General features: G+C 40.2%; 1 protein-coding gene across 27 annotated transcripts in view; it reads left to right on the plus strand.

The window, feature by feature from the left end:
• ZMYM2 (zinc finger MYM-type containing 2) overlaps positions 1 to 19772 on the plus strand; it is an 81655-nt gene that overhangs the window by 52116 nt on the left and 9767 nt on the right. For all 27 annotated transcript variants that reach the window (XM_087894673.1, XM_087894666.1, XM_034409959.3 and 24 more), the window contains 8 exons: positions 4432 to 4582; positions 7231 to 7403; positions 10115 to 10280; positions 11051 to 11085; positions 11676 to 11805; positions 12749 to 12864; positions 15329 to 15503; positions 19096 to 19203. In XM_087894673.1, coding sequence (XP_087750799.1) covers positions 4432 to 4582; positions 7231 to 7403; positions 10115 to 10280; positions 11051 to 11085; positions 11676 to 11805; positions 12749 to 12864; positions 15329 to 15503; positions 19096 to 19203 — 1054 coding nt within the window. The remainder of the gene's footprint in view (positions 1 to 4431; positions 4583 to 7230; positions 7404 to 10114; positions 10281 to 11050; positions 11086 to 11675; positions 11806 to 12748; positions 12865 to 15328; positions 15504 to 19095; positions 19204 to 19772) is intronic.

Genomic DNA, 19772 nt, shown 5'->3' on the forward strand with positions numbered 1-19772 from the left:
GCTTCGGCTTCTCCTTATTTCTTGGTGAGTGAGAGCCGCGGCTCAGGGAGGAGCACGCTGATCAAAAGGCTGATAGCTGCCATTTTGTGGGTGGCGGCCATTTTGTTTGCAGCCTTGCAGCAGCTACGAAACAAGGATCGGATTGCCTGCAGCAATCTATTCAAGAGACCTCCCCTACGAGGACAGGACATTGCTGAGGAGACGTTTTAAGCGCAAGTAAACCGTGTTGCCAGTTTCTAGGTGCGATTTGTGGCGTTTGTGGCTGTGTTGCCGGTCTCGCGCCTTTTCTAGCACTTGAGGTGCTATTACTGCTGCTGCTGTTGCTGCTGTGCAGGTTTTTACACACTAACAAGCCGTGTTGCCAGCTTGGTGTGCCTTCTGGAGGCTTGGCCTGTGCAGTGAGTAAATTATCTAGGAGTGCCTAGCTTTCTTCTCTCCACAGTTGCTTTGAATATTTCTAGCCTAGTACTCTAGTACAATAATAGCAAACACTAGTGATTCAGAAGGATCTTCCCCAAGTCAGCATCAGGCAGGGTGTTCTGTGCCTAAGAAGCCTAGATTACATTCTAGCAAGCCTGTTACTAGTACTCAAGCCAAGCATTCCAAATCATTATCTGCAGCAGCTGAAAAGGATGCTCAAAGGAGGCAAAAAGCATTGGAGAAGCATTTTGCAAAGGCTCAGCAACAGGCAGGGGCTCCTAAATCCCCAGATCCTTCTGGGTGTCAGAGTGGGCCTACTAATACTTTAACTCCAAGTTTGCAGCCACAACTTGTGCAGGAGGATCAGCCTAACTGGTCTCCTAATGTGCCTCAAGAGTCACAGGGGTTTCATGCTGTTCCTTCCCAGGGAAGGGATTGATCAGACCTCTATACTGTCTGCTTCAAATTCATTACATGTGCCTACAGTTTTGGATTTCCTGCAATGGGGTCTTGAGAAAGGGTTGTCCACCAATACGCTCCGCCAGCAAGTGACAACCTTGGTGACCATCCTACTAGGCAACGGAACAATTCCTCTTTCTCAACATTCAAAGGTCTGCAGCTGTTTGAAAAGAGCTGCAAACCTGTTACTCCCAACAGTCCACAGATATCCGACCTGGGGTCTGTTTGTGGTTTTACAGGCGCTCACGTTGCCACCTTTTGAGCCCTTAAGGACTGCCACTCTCAGACTGTTCACATTTAAAGTTGCCTTCTTAGTTGCGATTACATCTGCACGCAGGATTTCTGAGCTGGCAGCTCTTTCGGTGCGCCAAGATTTGTGCATCTTTCACCCGGACAGGGTCATTCTTTGATTAGACCCAACTTTTGTGCCAAAGATAAATACCCAGTTCCACAGGGCACAGAAAGTTATTCTACCAGACTTCTGTCCGAATCCAAGACATCCGTGTGAAAAAACGTTGGCATACTTTGGACCTACGCAGGGCTCTAAAGAGATGCATTAAACGCACAGCTTCTTTCCGACGAACAGAATCCTTGTCAGTGTCATTTCAGCCCACGTCTATGGGGAAGAAGGTGTCACCATCCACCATTGGATGTTGGCTCAAGGCTTGTATTGCATTAGCCTACGAATAATAGGCCCGTCCCATGCCATGCTGCATCATAGCGCACTCTACTCGAAGTGCAGCCACCACAGCGGCCTGGGCTACACAAGTCTCGATTCTGGAAATTTGCAGGGCAGCCACTTGGGCTTCACTTTCTCCATTCTTGAGGAATTACAGGTTGGACCAGTACACTTCTGCGGAAGCAGTGTTTGGGAGACATGTGTTACAGAGAGTCCTGCCGGCTGAGGGGACCCTGGACCAATCTGTCTCTCGCCCAACGACAATTTAGCTTGGTTATATCCCATGCTATGCGCTGCTCTCCAAGCAGCGCACAGGAGAAGGAACGTTGGACTTACCTTGAACATTCTTTCTATGTGCACTGCAGGAGAGTCCAATCCCATCCTGGTTTGTTCTGGTTCGGGGTTCAGGAATGGTCGATTCTTCGGATGGACCACGTCTTCTCCAGTTCCTGGTCTTCGTTGAAAAAACTGAGGCTCGGCTGGGAGGAGGAGGTGTGGCCAAAGATTTTCCAACTCAGTCTCTAGCCAATCAGACAAATTGTACCCATGCTTGGACTCTCCTGCAGCACACATAGAAAGAACGTTCAAGGTAAGTCTAACGTTCCATCTTACTGATGCTCTCCTTTCCATTTTTCATTTAAAGGAGAGCTTTCTAACAAGGCTTTCAAAGCTTTTGGTCATCAGATGGACGGATTCATTCCAGCAAGGCAGTGCTTGATGTGCTTACTACACCATACAGGTCTTTTTTAAAAAAGACATACACCAACTGCTTCAAAGGAAACACAACTTGATCCAAAATAACTCCTGGGAATGTTATTTTTGATATTTATTGATGGAGAGCATCTCAATTTTGGAGAGATTTATTTTAGGCGTATTTTGTCTCGTCTAGAGGCTTGATGGATACCAGGCACTGGTTCAACCTTACAATATCAGCTCTGGTATGATCCAGAGTAGCAAAGTACACCTGAGAATCATCTGCATACTGATGTTAGTTGTTAAAGCAGACGTTGTTGCTAATGTTCATAAATGCAGTAGTAAACATTCCTCATCAGACAGGCAAATCACCTATTATTCAAGGAGAGGACCATTTTGTAGAATTTTCCAAGCACTGCCAGGCAGATCCCATTTCTTCCTGGGGATCCTTTGTGAGCAAGAACTAAAGGCATTTAATTTACCACATGAAAGACACAGTGTCCAAGTTCTTTAGATGTAATTTGCAAGTTTGATTATAAATTGACAGTGGTGTTTCTGGATATGCCAGGGTACCTGTCTTTGGACTCAGGTACTCTTATGCAGTTGCTACTGCAGTCCCATGTAGCATGTTGAGAATTTGTACTGGATGACAAACAATTGTCTCTCCTGTTCCAGAATCCCCTTTTAATTCCATCACAGTAGACATGTTTAGTCTATGTGTCAGTGTAGGCAGCATTTGACTTGGTGAATAAATAATGGGAGAATCTTTTCTTTGAGGACCTTTAATTAACAAGTTTGCACAAATATCATTATTTCCTTTGGGAAAAGATGTTTTTCTTCACCCATTTGCCAGATAATAGTAGGTTGTTAGCACAGACCTTTGGCTCCGAAGCCACTGATACCAACCAGGGGGGAAAAATCAATATAATTAGGCACACCGCAGTGCCTGTGGCTTAAAGCACTGACTAGCTCTAATAATGCTTGATTCCCTGGTTTGGTTTGGTCTGCTCTGTTGTCTGATAGAAGAACTGAAGGCAAAATCAAAATCATTTCATTTGATGGGATAGTTTGTTCAGCATGATAGACAAAGTGCAGAAAATCAGTTTTAAAGTTTGCTGCTAGACACTTTGTTTAACATGAGGGTCCTAGGTGCTCTCTGAGTTTGCCTGTTTTCTTGCAGACCCAAACTAGGTAACGTCATCAGTGCTAGTAAGGAATGCAGTTTGCTGAACACATCCATGAACACCAACTAGCAGTTAGAAGACATAATGAAAATTTGTTAATTTCACAACATATAGACTGATTTAACCATAGTTTCAGTTGGGAAAATGTGACCAAGCCAAGTCCAAAAAGGCCAGGAAGTTTCTAGAAGCCTTCAATAGAATGATTCTTTTATCCATTGCTGCCTGAAAGTTTCCATCTACTACTATTCCCTCCTTTTGTGAAATACAGACACTGCAATGAAGAAATAGTGGTTATTCACTGGTGACTATATTTCTTTGCCTCCCATTCTCCGTCTTTCCTCCCTTGTCCTGCGGCTTTATTTTGATTTGTTTTGCACTTGGTTGCCAGACTCAGGAATCTGAACAATAAACACAAGCTACAAACCAGGAATATTTATTATAGGCAGAGAAACAGGTTCCCACCAAAGTTCTTAAGTTCCGTAAGGTTCAGATAGGTACGGAGTCTATTTGTGTGAATTTACAAATGACCTGTCAAAATGTAACAGTTATGGGTAAATAACTAATTCTTTTTTGGGGGATAAAATGAATTTTTTTCGTTGAGGGTAAGTAAGACGAACATGAAGGAGATAAGTGAGATCCGTTATCAAAGCAATGAAGAGAAAAACAAGCAAAAAACATGCAGAAGCAGCTCTGCCTATAATAAAGGCCCCTCCCTTAGTTCACAAAGGGAGGGGATTAAGCACAACCAGACTTGCGAAGTTCTCTTGTTATAGCAACGATAAAAATAGTCATAGCCTTTCTGTGGAGTTGATTTCTTTTTGGCCTACTTAGTGGGACTGATATAAATCTTACCACAAGATTGTGGTAACAGTCTTGTCCAGGTCATCTTCCTTATTTTCTACAATTTTGCTATTTATTTATGTAAAATCTGCATTACATTTGATGCCTTGTTACTTACCAGATTGTCTACTGTGGTATTTCTGTTTCTTTAACTAGAACAAAGTGTACCAGTTTTGCAGTAAAATTTGTTCGGATGACTATAAGAAGCTACATTGTATAGTAACATACTGTGAATACTGTCAAGAGGAGAAGACTTTGCATGAAACGGTAAAATTTTCTGGTATCAAGAGACCATTCTGTAGTGAAGGTATGTTGAATATATGATTGCCAGTATATGTAGAAGTATAATAAGCAAACAAACAAAAAAGTTGTGCAGAATTATTTATTAAACTTCTATATTGGTGAATCATGCACCTCAATGGCAACATACGATAATAAAACACAAAACCCAGTATAAAGTAAAACCAAAAATTAATAATGACAAAACAGATTATTTAAAATAGAAACTATCTCAGACTGTCTCAACCTATTCCATAACCACAAGGATCCAGCAATATTAGCAAGTAAGTGTCTGGAGTCCAGTTCATGTGTAAGGGTTGAAATGTCATTTACTTTAAATTGAAGTCAGTGTTTGTCAACTGTTTCCTCATATGTACTAATGAGGCCACACTGGAATACTATGTACATTTCTGGTCCCCATAATACTAAAAAGATGCAGAGATCTTAGATCAGGGGTGTCAAACTCGCATCATCACAGCAGCATCATGTGATGTATCAGGACTTTTTTTCCCCCATCGCTAAACCAGGCATGGCTGTGGCCAGTACGTGACGCATCCGGCCTGTCTTAGATATTGTGCAGAGTAGAGCAACAAAGACGAATTGTATGATGAACGGTTGAGCGAGCGAGCTAGCCTAAGAAAGGGCTGTAAAATATTGTGTAGCAGTCTATAAGTCTAAATGCTATTGCTAATGAAGAGAAGGATTGGGTGCGTGGGGGCATGATAACTGTCTTCCGGTATTTGACGCGCTGTCACAGAGAAGAGGGGATTGGCTTATTCTCCAAAACATCAGACAGCAGGACAAGAAGTAATGGGTGATCCAATCTAGAAGTAAGGGTAACTTTTCTGACAGTGAGAACAATTAATCAGTGGACTAGCTCGCCTCCTGGAGTTGTAGGTGCTTCATCACTGAAGGTTTTCAAAAATAGGTTGGATAATCATTTGACTGGGATGGTATAGCAATAGCACTTAGACTTATATACCGCTTTACAGCCCAAGCAATTTACAGAGCCAGCATATTACCCCCAACAATTTGGGTCCTCATTTTACCCACCTCAGAAGGATGGAAGGCTGAGTCAACCTTGAGGTGAGATTTGAACTGCCAAATTGCAGTCAGCCGGCAGTACATTTCAGCAGAAGTAGCCTGCAGTACTGCACTGTAGCCACTGCGCCACCACGGCTCATATAAAGTCTTCTGCTTTGAGCAGGGAATTGGACTACAAAATCTCTGAGGTTCCTTCCAGTCCTATGATTCTAAGTTCTGTATACTCATAATGAAGTGACTCCCTAATCTCCCTAATTAGTTTTCACATATATATTTTAATGTCACCATTATAGGCAACAGAAGCATACTGGAGCATGCCCTACACTCACATGCACAAGGCCATGGCAGGACAGGAAAAGTAGCTTTAGATGGATTGCAAAGCCATTATCTATAAACAATTATAACTGCCTGAAGTAAGCGTAATTTATGGGAAATCAGTGAACTCTCTTTGCTAAAGCTATGTTGATATGGTCCAAAGGAGAAATGAGAGTTTGCATTGTAAAACATCAGATTTTCCACATAATTTGCAGCAACCTTATGTTGCTGCCCATTACTTATGCTTTCTGTTGGATCTGGGACTGTATATAATGATTTAATAGTTCATATATTCTACACTGCTCTGAGACTATTTTATCACCTTATATTCCTGCATTACAATGCAATGGGTGGAGATGAGATTTCCTCAAGCTCTTATTTCAAAGCAGGGTAGATTATATACTGCTTAGAAAATCCTGATTTAAATCTAACTGCTTAGAAATTGAAACAGTAATCTTGAACACCTTTCCAATTCCAGTTGGGTGGGTGTTTTTCCTCCTTTGCTATACCCCCAGTAGATTCAGTGTAAAAAAAAAAAAAGATTGACATCAATCTCATTGGAAACAATAGAACTATTTGTACATGAAAAATATTACAATATTTTGTTTCTTGTAGTAACAGTGCTAGAGTTCGTTTACATTGGTGTTCATTTAGAGCCAAATAGCTTTTTATAGGGGCTCAAAATAAATATATAGCTGAAAGTATCCATAGCACACTTTCTACTTTTTAACCTGGATATAAATGAGTATATAAGTACAGTGCAGGTAGTCCTTGAGTAATGACTATAAGGGACAGGCTTGTGACTTACTGATTTTATCATATATTTTTGCAGCAGTTGTTAAGTGAATGCCATTGCCATTAAGGGAACCACTGGTTCAATATGGGCTAGTTTTGCTGAAAACTGAAGTAAATGCCAGCTTTCAGCAAAACTGTCATAAAACACAATAGTGTGACCAGGGGACACCTCAAATGGCCATTGAAACTTCAAATCCAGATAGTAAGCACTCCCAGGGAGGTCTGTTGTGACTTCATATGGTCATTAAGCAACCGGTTGTAATTCAAGCACTGCCTGTAATTGAATCTAAAGATAACAAGGACCTCAAAGTTGAATGTGCAAACCATATATAATAAATCAAAAAGGTTGATGATTATTGACTTGGGGAGTAGCTAAAAATCTTTCTCAAAAATGGTATCACCGCTTTACAAGACAACCTTGTAAAAGCTACGAAACTAAACTTAAAAATTCCAACTAAGAAACAGATCTGCAATGGCACATAATTTCGGCAAATCATCTATGCTGCTTCCGGTTTTTTCCAGGTTGCAAGCTGCTATATAAACAAGATTTTGCAAGACGGTTAGGATTACGCTGTGTTACTTGCAATTTTTGTTCTCAACTCTGTAAAAAGGGAGCATCAAAGGAACTTGACGGAGTAGTAAGAGATTTCTGTAGTGAAGAGTGTTGCAGAAAATTTCAAGATTGGTACTATAAGGTATTGCAATATTTAACAATCCTTTTTTATAATGATTGCTAAGTACATATCTAAATTATTAGAGATATCTTCCACAATATTGTTGTGTGTGTGTGTGTGTGTGTATTTTATAAGCTATCATTAAAATTAAATACATTGGTTAAATAAACAATATTCAAATCTCAATCATTTTTGTATCAATCCATGTTTATTTATTTCTGTTGAAGTTACATTTCAAGAAATAGGCGAATACTATGATCAAGTACCTCTCACCTGAACATTGAGCTAGAGATTTATAGTTCGAACTTTTACTAACAACACGAACCTGACTTTCTAGACGTAAATTAATCTACAATATATCTGCAATGATAACTTTTATCAATGTCTTTTGCATAACTTCGTAGAGATTTTCTCTTTATCAGATTTTTGTTATTTTTTTGTCCTTGGCATAATTTATTTCCTGCATGTATCAGTTTCTCAGTTTTTGCTATTGATTGAAAACAATGTATAAAATGCTTTATGTTTTGCTTATGTTCGTTTTGTTCTGACAGTAGAGATATCCATCTTCGTGTATCCTAAAAGTTTAGGGGAAAAAGTGATCTAGCTTTGAATTAGATATTTTCAAGAAAGTTGTTTTTCTATTTTGGCTGTTTTTGTTTTTCTCATTGCTCCAAAGAAATACAAATTATTTCCTTTCATCTGTTCAGGAATTTCTTTACATTTCCCCCTCTTTTAATTTCAATTCTTCTGTTAGAACCAGTGCTTTTTCAAAAACTACTTAATTGTTTTTCCAGCAACTATTTTCTTATGCTTCTCATAGCACCAACAAGAGAACAGCAATAGCAATAGCACTTAAACTTATGTACTGCTTTACAGTACTTTACAGTCCTCTCTAAGCGGTTTACAGAGTCCACATATTGCCCCTATCAATTTGGATTCTCATTTTACCCACCTCAGAAGGATGGAAGGCTGAGTCAACCTTGAGCCTGTGAGATTTGAACTGCCAAATTGCAGTCAGCCGGCAGTCAGCAGAAGCAGCCTGTAGTACTGTGCTCTAACCATTGCACCACCATGGCTCATAGAAATGTTTGTTAAGATATTTTGACCAAGCCATTATGGGAATTCCCACTGAAAACCTTCCCAGTATGTCTATTGCTATGAAAATAGACTTAGCTCAGCAGAAACTTGCAATGGGATAACCTTTCTGCAGTTACTTCAGGCTCCTCTCATGTCTACTTCTGCCAGATCATTACAGCTAGTCCTCAAATTCATTTGGTGACCATTCAAATTTACAACAGCATTGAAAAAAGTGATTTATGACCTGCTTTCACTTTGCAGCACCCTCATGGTCACATAATCAAAATTTGGGTGCTTGGCAACTGACATGTATTTATGACAGTTGTAGTGTCCTGGGTCATGTGATCACCATTTGTTTCCAGTAAAGTCAATGGGGGTGGGGGTGCCGGATTTGCTTAGCAACTGTAATTCACAATTGCAGTGACTCACTTAACAACCGTGGCCAGAAAGGTTGTGAAATGGGCCGCAACTCATTTAACAGCTGCCTTGCTTAGGAATGGAAATTTTGGGCTCAATTGTGGTCATAACAATATACACATTTCCTTGTCTAATTCTTCTCATTGTGTATATGTGCCTATTCCTAACGTGGCCATTTTCCTGTAATTGATTAATTGATTGGTTGATTGATTGAAGGCAAAATATTCATTGAAGGCAAAATATTAATAATATTGATTAGCTGTTAGAAAAAATGACAGTGGTTCCCTTTTAAAATGGGAGATAATCCTCCACAGTTTTCTCTGACTTTTCACTTTTCTTACTTTCTTGTATTAAAATGGTCTCAGATTTTAAGCTAAAGAAGCATCCCAATATCAAAGTTAGATTTAAAGACTTCAGTGTTGCCCTTTTGCATTTCTGAAGAGATTAACATTGAAATAATTTCTTTGCTCCATTCTTTTTTATCCAGTGATTTGTCCTAGTGCTTACCATGCCATCTGTTCCATGCCAGATGTTTTTTTTAAAAGGTCTCCTAGCCTATATTGCACCTCTGTCTTTTTCTGGTCATGACTGCATATTTACTGTGCCTATATCCACTTTCAATTCAAGTGGATGTCCTTCTTTTGAGTTGGTAGCAAAAAGAAAGCAATTCAGAGACACTTCTTCTCTGAATAAGATGTCTCAGCTTCATAAATGGCAACGTGTCCCACTATTCTTGAGAAAGCTACTTCAGTTATTTTAAGAATGTTTTTACCAGTTTCTGGAAGGTCAAACATATGGGAGTGATACATGCTTTGGAAACTAAACTGTTTTAGATAAGGGAAAATGTTCCCACCCATTTGGCTCCTCAAGATATCTCTTAGCTCAATAACAACATATAGGCTTTTTCTACAAGCATTACCAATGCTTTCCTTGTCAACGAAAACACAGTAGCCTTTCTTGTACATTTAATTTTGTTCAGAAGAGTATCAGTCCCTTTTGAATTTGTTAAGATCTTATTTTGCTGCTTATGTTTGTTTGTATTACAGAATTAGAGAGGATTCTCATAGGTAAGGATACACTACCAGAAGCCTCAAATCTTCTCAGATTTTCTGTCTTCTGAGAGAGCACAAGGCATTACTCAATCATGGAGAACTTCATAAACCAACATTGTATTAAAGCGTTTATGTAGCAGTAATTCTTTTTCCAAATCATTTTAGCTAACAGTATTTTTTTTAAAGGCTGCAAGATGTGACTGCTGTAAAAGTCAAGGAACTCTTAAAGAGAAAGTACAGTGGAGAGGGGAAATGAAACACTTTTGTGATCAGCATTGCCTTCTGCGTTTCTACTGTCAACAAAATGAACCGAATATGGCAACACAAAAAGGACCAGAAAACTTACATTATGGTATGTTCCTTTTACCAACAACTGTGTACGTTGATTTTTTTTTAACGCTTCAACAAATGGCAAGTTGTATAAGTTTCTCTTTTCTAATATCAGATAACAGAGCATACTTTACTTCAACCTAGGAGATAGGATTCCTGAAGGTCTAGATCCGTGAGGGCGAACCTATGGCATGCATGCCCGAAGTGGCACATGGAGCCATGTTGCCTAGCACGCATGGCATTGCCTGTTCCTCTTCCAGGTTTCTGCCGCACATGTGCGCATGATGATCAACTGACCTTTGTGTGTGTGGCAATGCCAGAAACTGGAAAAACTGGCCTTCCGTTTTCCTGCGTGATCATGCGCACCGGCCAGCTGATCGTCGTGTGCACATGTGCACCAGAAACCTGGAAGACTAGCTGGCTGGCGCATATGCAAACCAGAAGTTAATTTTCAGACATGCGCAATGGGCAGCTCCTTTTCCAGGTTTTGACCCAGACGAGCGCGCGCATGCGTGCTGAAAAGGTTCAACATCACTGGTCTAGATTATCCCACATCAAATAAATTGGCTATTATAATTAACAATCTGGCTACATAACTTAACAAAAAAAAGGCGAGCATACCACTTTCCCCACACTTAATGAAGTTAATTGTTTTAAAAACATCTTACTGTTTAATCTTTTACTGGGTAATCTATAAAACGAGCATGACTAGGGTAAGATATTGTGGTATTTATCATCTTCAAATTATTGTAAGTAACAAATTATGTTAAGGTTGTTGTCTTCTGTTTACAGATCAAAACTGCCAAACTCCCCGAACAAAAAACACAGTAAGTAAATCATAAACTATTAAAAATTCGTAGCTAGGTTAACAAAATCCCTCACAGCCTGTAGAGAATTGTGTATTGTTTTCTGTCTTAACCCATAGAATTCCTCATTATCTGTTAGGATGCATATCTTGTACATTTAAAAAATATGACAAGACACGATGGGTTGTATCTCTTCATGGGTAGTTTCAATATTGTAAACTGGTATAAATTACAGTGAGAAGTCCGTACATTTATACTTTGATATTATATGGCTCTCAGTGATAAACACCATAAATGTTTAATTGTTAACATACAAATACAAAGTTGCAAATAGTGACAAAATACATACTTACGTTAATTAATAAATTGTGTAGTATTCACTTTTGTAGTAATTTTAAGTAGCTAATTTGTTAGAACTCATTATTCTCCATGAAATGGATAAATTAAGATAATTAATTTTTGAAAAGAGTTAGCTAAGGATTATGAGAAGTTTTCTCATTTCCTTCATGGTTTCTTTTTTGTCAAATGAATCTGCCTCCTGAAAAAGAAGTTGAAATGTAGTTTATTTTATCATTTACACTTTCTAAAATTTAATTTTTTTTAATCTGCAGGGATCAGCCCCACCTCCTTCCCCTACACCAAATAAAGAAATGAAGAACAAAGCAGTTCTCTGCAAACCGCTAACGATGACAAAAGCTACCTTCTGTAAACCCCACATGCAAACAAAATCCTGTCAGACAGGTATTTATTTAATAGAAGGAACTTGTTCTGACCCAACCTTAGCAGAACCAAAAAACAGATTCCTTGTTCCGAAAAAACCCTCTTTATTTAGCTCCTGTGAATTACTGGCATTCACACACTGAAAAGTCTAGGCAATAATCCTTCAAAGGGTTAATTGCAGTAACAGACCTTATCAGTTCCTTGGGATACTTCAGTGGTGGGTTGCCCCCGGTTTGGACCGGTTCTATAGAACTGATAGTAAAACCAGTGGGAGGCTCCGCCCACCAACCCCGACATCATCAGAATGCTTTGCAGAAGCTTCTGCGCTAGCAAAGTGAGCGCGTGCGCACAGCCCCATTACGAACTGGTAGTAAAGGTAAGTAGAACCCACCTCTGGGATATTTGCCAGGCCGGAAGCTTCTAGTCGCAAAGCTGTAATTAAGTTCTGGCAAGCAGTCTCTGAGGCACGAACCACAATGAGAAAATCTTCTGAAAGAAATCCAAAGGTTGTCTCCTGCAACCACCACCACCCCTTTCCTCCTATTTATTCCCCAGCCAGGGAGGGGCCATTCAGCATCCACATGTGCCTTTCTCCTGAGTCGGCTCCTTGTCCTCAGTTGTTCTCCTCTCCTAACAGCTCTGCACACGCATCTGGAACAGGCCCCAGCTGTTCGTCCTTCCCACTTATCTCTGACTCCGAAGGCAGCTGGGAAATGTCGGACGGCCCTGGCTCTATCTCTGCTTCCGACGCAGAGCATCCACAAGAGCCTTCCCCAGACTCCAGAACTGGCCCAAGTTCCTCCCCATCGTCCGGGTCTGCTGCCAGCTCCGCAGGCAGCTGGTGGGCCACAACAGAACTGTTCTTATGTATGGCTTTCTGTCAGAGTGTACAATTATGGTTGGGTCACTTTACGAGATGTATGTAGTGGTGGCAAGTAACATTGCAAATTGTCTTTTATTGTAGATGATGACTGGAAAAAAGAATATGTCCCCGTGCCTGTTCCTGTACCTGTATATGTACCTGCTCCTATGCATATGTATAGTCAAACTGTTCCAGTTCCTACAACGGTTCCTGTTCCAGTAAGCTAGGTTTCAGTCTACATTTGAATTTCATTTTTCTTTCTCTTGGTTCTATCAAAATTCATCATACCAGCATTCCTTGCTTGAGGAAATGCCTGGGAGATGCTGGAGTTAATCCTATCCTAGTGTGATTCATGTTGGCTTCAGATTTACTACACAAGAGCCTGTAGTACAGTGGACTAAAGCACTGTTATTAACATCTGCTGCCTGCAGTTACTGCAAGTTCAAATCTCACCAGGCTCAAGGTTGACTCAGCCTTCCATCCTTTCAAAGGTAGGGGCAATAAGCTGACTTTGTATAAATATACAAGAGTATGAAGGCTATTGCTTAATGCATTGTAAGCCGCCCTGAGTCTCCGGAGAAGGGCGGCATATAAATTAAAACAAAAAAAACCCAAAACATATAAATTAAAGCAAAAAAACAAACAAACCACAGAGCAGACAAAAGGGGAAAGGGCCAGGCTGCAGAAGGGGAATCTGGTAAAAAAAAAAGGTAATAGGACAGCAGGCAAGACCAAGAGAGATCCATGAAGATCATCCCAGGGATGAAATGGTGATCAGGGATTGGCCAAAGCTTTTTAAGAAAATTAGATGTCTGCTGAAGATCTTTATTGTCAAGTCATTATAAGCTGATAAAAGACTTGTAAAAAATGGACACAACAAGTTAAAGCCTCACTCGAAGCATCTTTCTGTTGTATGTGATCTAAAGAGGGAAAATTAATTTTAAAGAAAAACATAACATGGAGCTTTTATCTCCTGTAAATGTCTTGCTATTGTTATTCCAAAATAGAACACGGGTTTTAAAAATGAGACAATTGTATACCAGAATTGGGATTTTCATTTTAAACCAATTTATTTTCTCAAAAATACATCCGGTTATATTTAACATGTCTTCAGTTATACCTTCTACTCTTGTATTCTTAAACAATTTTCAAAATGCTTATACCCTTTATGGCTTTTTCCCAAACATTCATATCTGATTCTTTCTTTACTACTATGCATTAGACCATAATATATAGCTAAATCTAACCAACAGATTCCTATTTTCATATAAGAGCTGTGGTGGTGCATGTAGTATGGTGGTGCAAGTTAGAATGTAGTATTGCAAACTAATATGTCCACAGTCAGGAGTTTGATCCTGACCAGCTCAAGGTTGATTCAGCCTTCCATACTTCCGAGGTTGGTAAAACAAGGACCCAGATTGTTGGTGCCAATAAGCTGACATTTGTAAATCTCTCAGAGAATGCTGGAAGTACTATGGAGCGATATATAAGTTGAAGTGTTGCTAGCAATGCCTGCAGCAAGCTAGATGACATCAGTTCCAGTGGTGGGTTCCTCCCGGTTCCTCCGAGCCCGTAGCGGTGAAAATATGACGTCACCGAACCGGTTCTGCCCCCCCCATGCCCCCCCGCATTATTCTTACCTTTTATTTGGCCCCACCCCCAATCCGTTGTTGCCTCCTGAGTCCCAGCTGATCAGCTAGAGGGGAAAAAACTGTTTAAACTCTTGCCGCGGGGCTTCAAAGGGCTGCCCTACAGCTGATCAGTGTTAAAAGAAAACAAATGAGTAGACCGGTGCCTGCAAAAATAAATGGGTAGACCGGTGCCTGCAAAAATAAATGGGTAGACCGGTGCCTCCAAAAACAAATGGATAAGACCATTGCCTCCAAAAACAAATGAGTAGACCGGTACAGCTCTGCAAGCAGTTAAAAGTCTGGTAGACCAATACCCCTGCTAAATCCTAAAGAATTGTCACATGACCATTAAGCCACACCCACAGAACCGGTAGTAAAAAAATTTAGAACCCACCCCTGATCAGTTCATATTTTCTGATACCTGTTAGCCCTTTAATTCATAGTTAAGCCTGCATCTTCACTTCTCTGCATTTCTCATCAACCACTTCACCAGATTAGACTTATCAGTACTCATATGCAGTATATTAATCCCTTTTCTGTTAGTTTCATAGACTCACAACATATCTATTTTTCTTCTATTCATTTCACTTCTTAATATATCATTATTTCCCTTCTACTTCTCATTCTAAATCATAAATAGATCTGTCTATAGCTACTTAGATAAAATGTCAATCAGAGCTTTGGTTAATTGACGCTTTCACAATACTTTGATTATATTTTTTTTATAAATTCAGGGAAGATATAGTCTAAGCAAACAGCCAGAGGTAGCATCATTCCCTGCTTATTTATTATACTTATTGTACTGATTAGGGCCAGTCTGCTACAAGCACAACTAATGTTTGAACCCATGCATGTTTATGCTATTGTAAGTAGGCTAGGATTCAGAAGGTACTTTTCATAACGAAATGCCATCATGAATTCAGAGGTACAGGCAATAACATAGATATTATTAAATATCATTAAATGGTACAAGAGCTTTATCCAGTTCTTCTCTGTATTTCATTTGATAATGGCACTTAGCCAAGTTACAATATTATGATTTATATTCTAGGTTCCAGTTCCAATTTTTCTGCCTACTACGCTGGAAAGCAGTGAGAAGATACTTGAAGCAATAGTAGATCTAAAAAATAAAAATCCCCCCAGTCCTGAAGAGACTTTGGATTCATTGAATGTAACAGAAGATATTTCTGAAAAAAAAGAGCATGTAGAACCTGCAGAGCTTCAAAGTACGTCTTTAATTTTTGTTTTGCCGATATCGGTGGTCTATAGATTATGTCATTAGTTTTTCTGTCATACTTTGTTCCATCCTTGATTTACTTACATAAGACAGTATAATATGAATTTGTGCATATTTTTTTTGTATGATGCCAGACTGAGATTGATTTATAGCAAATGTTAGATAAATAGTATAAGGATTATGGGTCTGAAAGTGAATGTCTTAAAGACCAAGGTAGTTGTGTTTGAGAACATAAAATGAAAATGTTACACATAGTAATGAAAAACTGGAGTACCTACTAAAATGTTCATTAAAGATAGGAAGATGGATAGGAGAAAAGTGGTGAGCAATATGTGGTTTCTTCTAAGGAGTTTATGTTTTCTTTTCTTTTTCTTTTCTTTTTATTTGATTTATATACCGCCCTACTCCCGAAGGACTCAGGGCGGTGAACAACCACAAGATAAAACACATAAATACAAAATTTAAAAGCAAAATAAAACCGAATTAAACAATTTGGCCCCAGACAGATTTAAAACACCCCAATAATTAAGAACAGATTAAAATTTACATTTTAAAAGGGAAAAAGGGAACGTTAGGCCAGGCCAGCCTGATGGAATAAAAAGGTCTTGAGAGCGCGGCAGAAGGTGCGCAGATCCGGGATCCTCCGTATCTCCAGGGGGAGCTCATTCCAGATAGTAGGTGCCCCCACAGAGAAGGCTCTCCCCCTGGGAGCCACCATTCGACATTGTTTGGCCGACGGCACCCAGAGGACCCCCTCTCTATGAGAGTGTACCAGCCGGTGGGAGGCTACTGGTGGCAGCAGGCGGTCCCGTAGATAACCAGGTCCTAAGCCATGGAGCGCTCTAAAGGTGGTAACTAAAACCTTGAAGCGCACCCGGAAGACCACCAGGAGCCAGTGCAGCTCGCGCAGGAGAGGTGTTACATGGGAACGCCATGTCGCTCCCATAACCACCCGCGTGGCCACACTCTGCACCAGTTGGAGCCTCCGGGTACTCCTCAAGGGGAGCCCCATGTAGAGAATGTTACAGTAATCCAGGCGGGAAGTGATGAGGGCATGAGTGACTGTGCGTAAGGAGCCCCGATCCAGAAAGTGATGCAACTGGCGGATAAGGCAAACCTGATGAAAAATCCTCCCGGTCATGGCCGTCAAGTGCTCTTCTAAAGACAGCCGTGAATCCAGGAGGACGCCCAAGTTGCGAGCCCTCTCCGTGAGGGCCAGCGATTCGCCCCCAATAGTCAGTGATGGCACCAACTGACTATATCGGGACGTCGGAAACCACAGCCACTCGGTCTTGGATGGGTTGAGCCTGAGCCTGTTTCTCCCCATGATGTTCCTCAGAAGCCAAAACGGTTGGGTCCAGGAGTTTGTCTCTGCCTTCATTTCTGTTATACAGAAATTAGAACTGAATATATCATGAAAATATACAAATTACTTGAACATTGTGGAAATGGATATTTAAGAAATATGTGTGGTAAATCAATAGGTGGAATGTGTGTTATATGAATGTGGATTGTCCCAAAAGTGCTTCCCCCCCCCAAAAAAAATGCATGGTTCCCCCCCTCCCCCCCCTTTGACAACATTTTACTTCTAATCCAAGAAGCTACTCTACTATAGTTCTGATTGACTACCTGGGGCGGAATGGAAGGATTTATATTCTTTGCAGTCATCAGTCGTTGAGGCCATTTGGGGGGTTATCAGTATCCTCAGATTCACCTGAATCAGAGTGCAAATGGGTGTGGAGCCATCTTGGGAAGATTCCAAGTCCTTCTTGCTGAAAGGACTGTGTTGTAAACAGGTGATAGATGGTGTCGTATCACTCTCCCACTGTGGAGGGATGGCTGTTCAGTTTTAATATATATAGCCTCATTGACTCACTTTTCAAACCAGTGGTCATTCTCTGTCCAGAATGTGAACCTTGTTGTCAGCAGATTTACTGCTGAATCCTGTCCTGATGAGTTTGTTCTCCTGTGTTGTGCCATGCCTTTGTGAAGTGGTTGTTTAGTGTCCCCAATGTACAGGTCTGCTGCACATGTCTCAGTACATATGCAACATTGTTCTGTTTGTGTCTGGGTATTTTGTCCTTGGGCTGGACAAGCTTCTGTCTGAATGCAATGGCGAAATCCTCAGTGGATTGCCACTGGTTTGCTGCCCGTGCATGCACGGTACATGCCAAACACATGCTGCTCACGCACATGCACAGTGCATGCCAAACGCACGCTGCATGCATGCGCATGCACAGTGCATGTCAAACGCATGCCACATGTGCACCAAATGCACGCTGCGCGCCAAACGCATGCTTCACGCAGAAAAAGGACACTTTCTAAGGCAAGAAGAACAGCGAGGGGAGGGGACAACTGGGCCGCGCTATTTAGGTTAGCTAGAAAGCAGGATTTCCTGCTTTCTAGCGAATATAAATCGTGCGGCACAGCTGATCGTCGGAAATACCAGTTCGGACCAACCGATAGCTTTTATCACTACCGGTTCACCCGAACCGGTGCGAACCGGTAGAATTTCACCACTGTCTTAATGTATTCCTAGGTTTAAAGTGTGCACATATGTTGTGTTTGTTGAAAATCCTTCTGAGATTTTCTGATATTCCTTCCAGGTACAGAACGACAACGTTGCTCTCTGTCTGTCATGGCACAAACAGAGCAATGTTATATATGCAGCACAAATGCAGTGAGACATGTGCAAACCTGTACACATTACTTCATAAACACAGTGGCACAACATACTTAAATCTAGCAGCAAATAAATCATGTGCACCAAGGTGGAACCATTGGAACCCGAACAAACTTATTTAGGACAGTATTGATCATTTTATTCCTTTCCACATTTTTCTGGAAAAAATGACTCAGCATTACTAATAGCAACCCCCTCCATCCTAAGGGATGAAGTCAGTAAGGATCTGTTCTTGTAGACGTATGCAGCTGGATACATTCCCATTCTTAGCAAAGATAAATTCAGATATTAGAATGTTTTCCTCCCTGAAATTGTAATTTCTTGTATTTGGCATATATTTCTGGATATGAACTACTACAAACTTGAATTTCTATATGGGAGTATCTTTGGTTTGTAAAACTTTGATATTTCATGAGGGCATTGTAGGAGCTGTGTAATGCAGTTACAAAAATGCACACACGTACCCTAAGAAGGAGAGAGAGAAATGGGTATAGGTATTCAGTCTAATGAACAAAATCTTAAAGTTCTAAAACTCAGTTTTATTTGGTTTTGGTATCTCATCGACACTATCTGGGAAGAGGATAGTTTATATCAAGGTGTTAATTTCTGGTTTTTGAGCTTTGAATTATGTAATGGTCCAAATATATAATTTCATTTAATTTTCAACAGTTGGTTGTTGCTTTTTTCATTCTTTTGAAATTAATTGTTGGATTAATAAACTTTTTTCTTTTCTTAAATATTACATATCACTTTAACATATAAAGGCTCATTTATATCACATATTTTTGTATGCTTGCTTGCTTTTGCTGCCTTATGGCTCTAAATCACCTTTATTGAATATTGCATGGATTATATTACCAAAAAGAATGGTAACATATTTGTCTTTATTCAATTATAGATGTAATAATTGAGACAGAATTGCTTAATTCTGTGACAGAAACACAGACAAGCTTGCCTGATGTCCCATATGAGCCAGATCTTGATATCGAGGTCGATTTTCCTAGAGGTTTGTACATCGATTTCTTAAGTATAGTTTATACTATATTTCAGTATAGTTAACTTGCTTTGTGTTTTAAATGATTGCTTCAATATCCCCATGAAAAAATTGAGGTGGTTTATTATTATAGGCAGTCCTTGACTTAACGATTATAGTTGAGCCTCAAATTTCTGTTGCTAAATGAGACAGCTGTTAAGCAAGTTGCATCCTGTTTTATGACAGTTTTGCTACAATTATTAAGCAAATCACTGCAGATGTTAAGTGACTCACGTGGTTGTAAGTGAATCTGGAGTCCCCCAGTGACTTTTCTTGTCAGAAGGCAACTGTGAAGTTCACAAATGGTGATCACAGAACTCCAGGACACTGCAACTTTCATAAATATATGCCAGCACCTGAATTTTGATCATATGTCCTTGGGAGATGCTACAATGGTCATAGGTTTTTTGCACAGGTTTGTCTGGTGCACCAATTGCGACCCTACTTGGATCAGGAGGCTCTCCTCACAGTGACTCATGCCCTTGTCACCTCACGGTTGGACTATTGCAACGCGCTCTAAATGGGTCTACCCTTGAAAAGTG

This window comes from Pantherophis guttatus, chromosome 5 (genome assembly GCF_059756535.1).
Source record: "Pantherophis guttatus breed Tessera chromosome 5, ASM5975653v1, whole genome shotgun sequence".
Lineage (NCBI taxonomy): Eukaryota > Metazoa > Chordata > Lepidosauria > Squamata > Colubridae > Pantherophis > Pantherophis guttatus.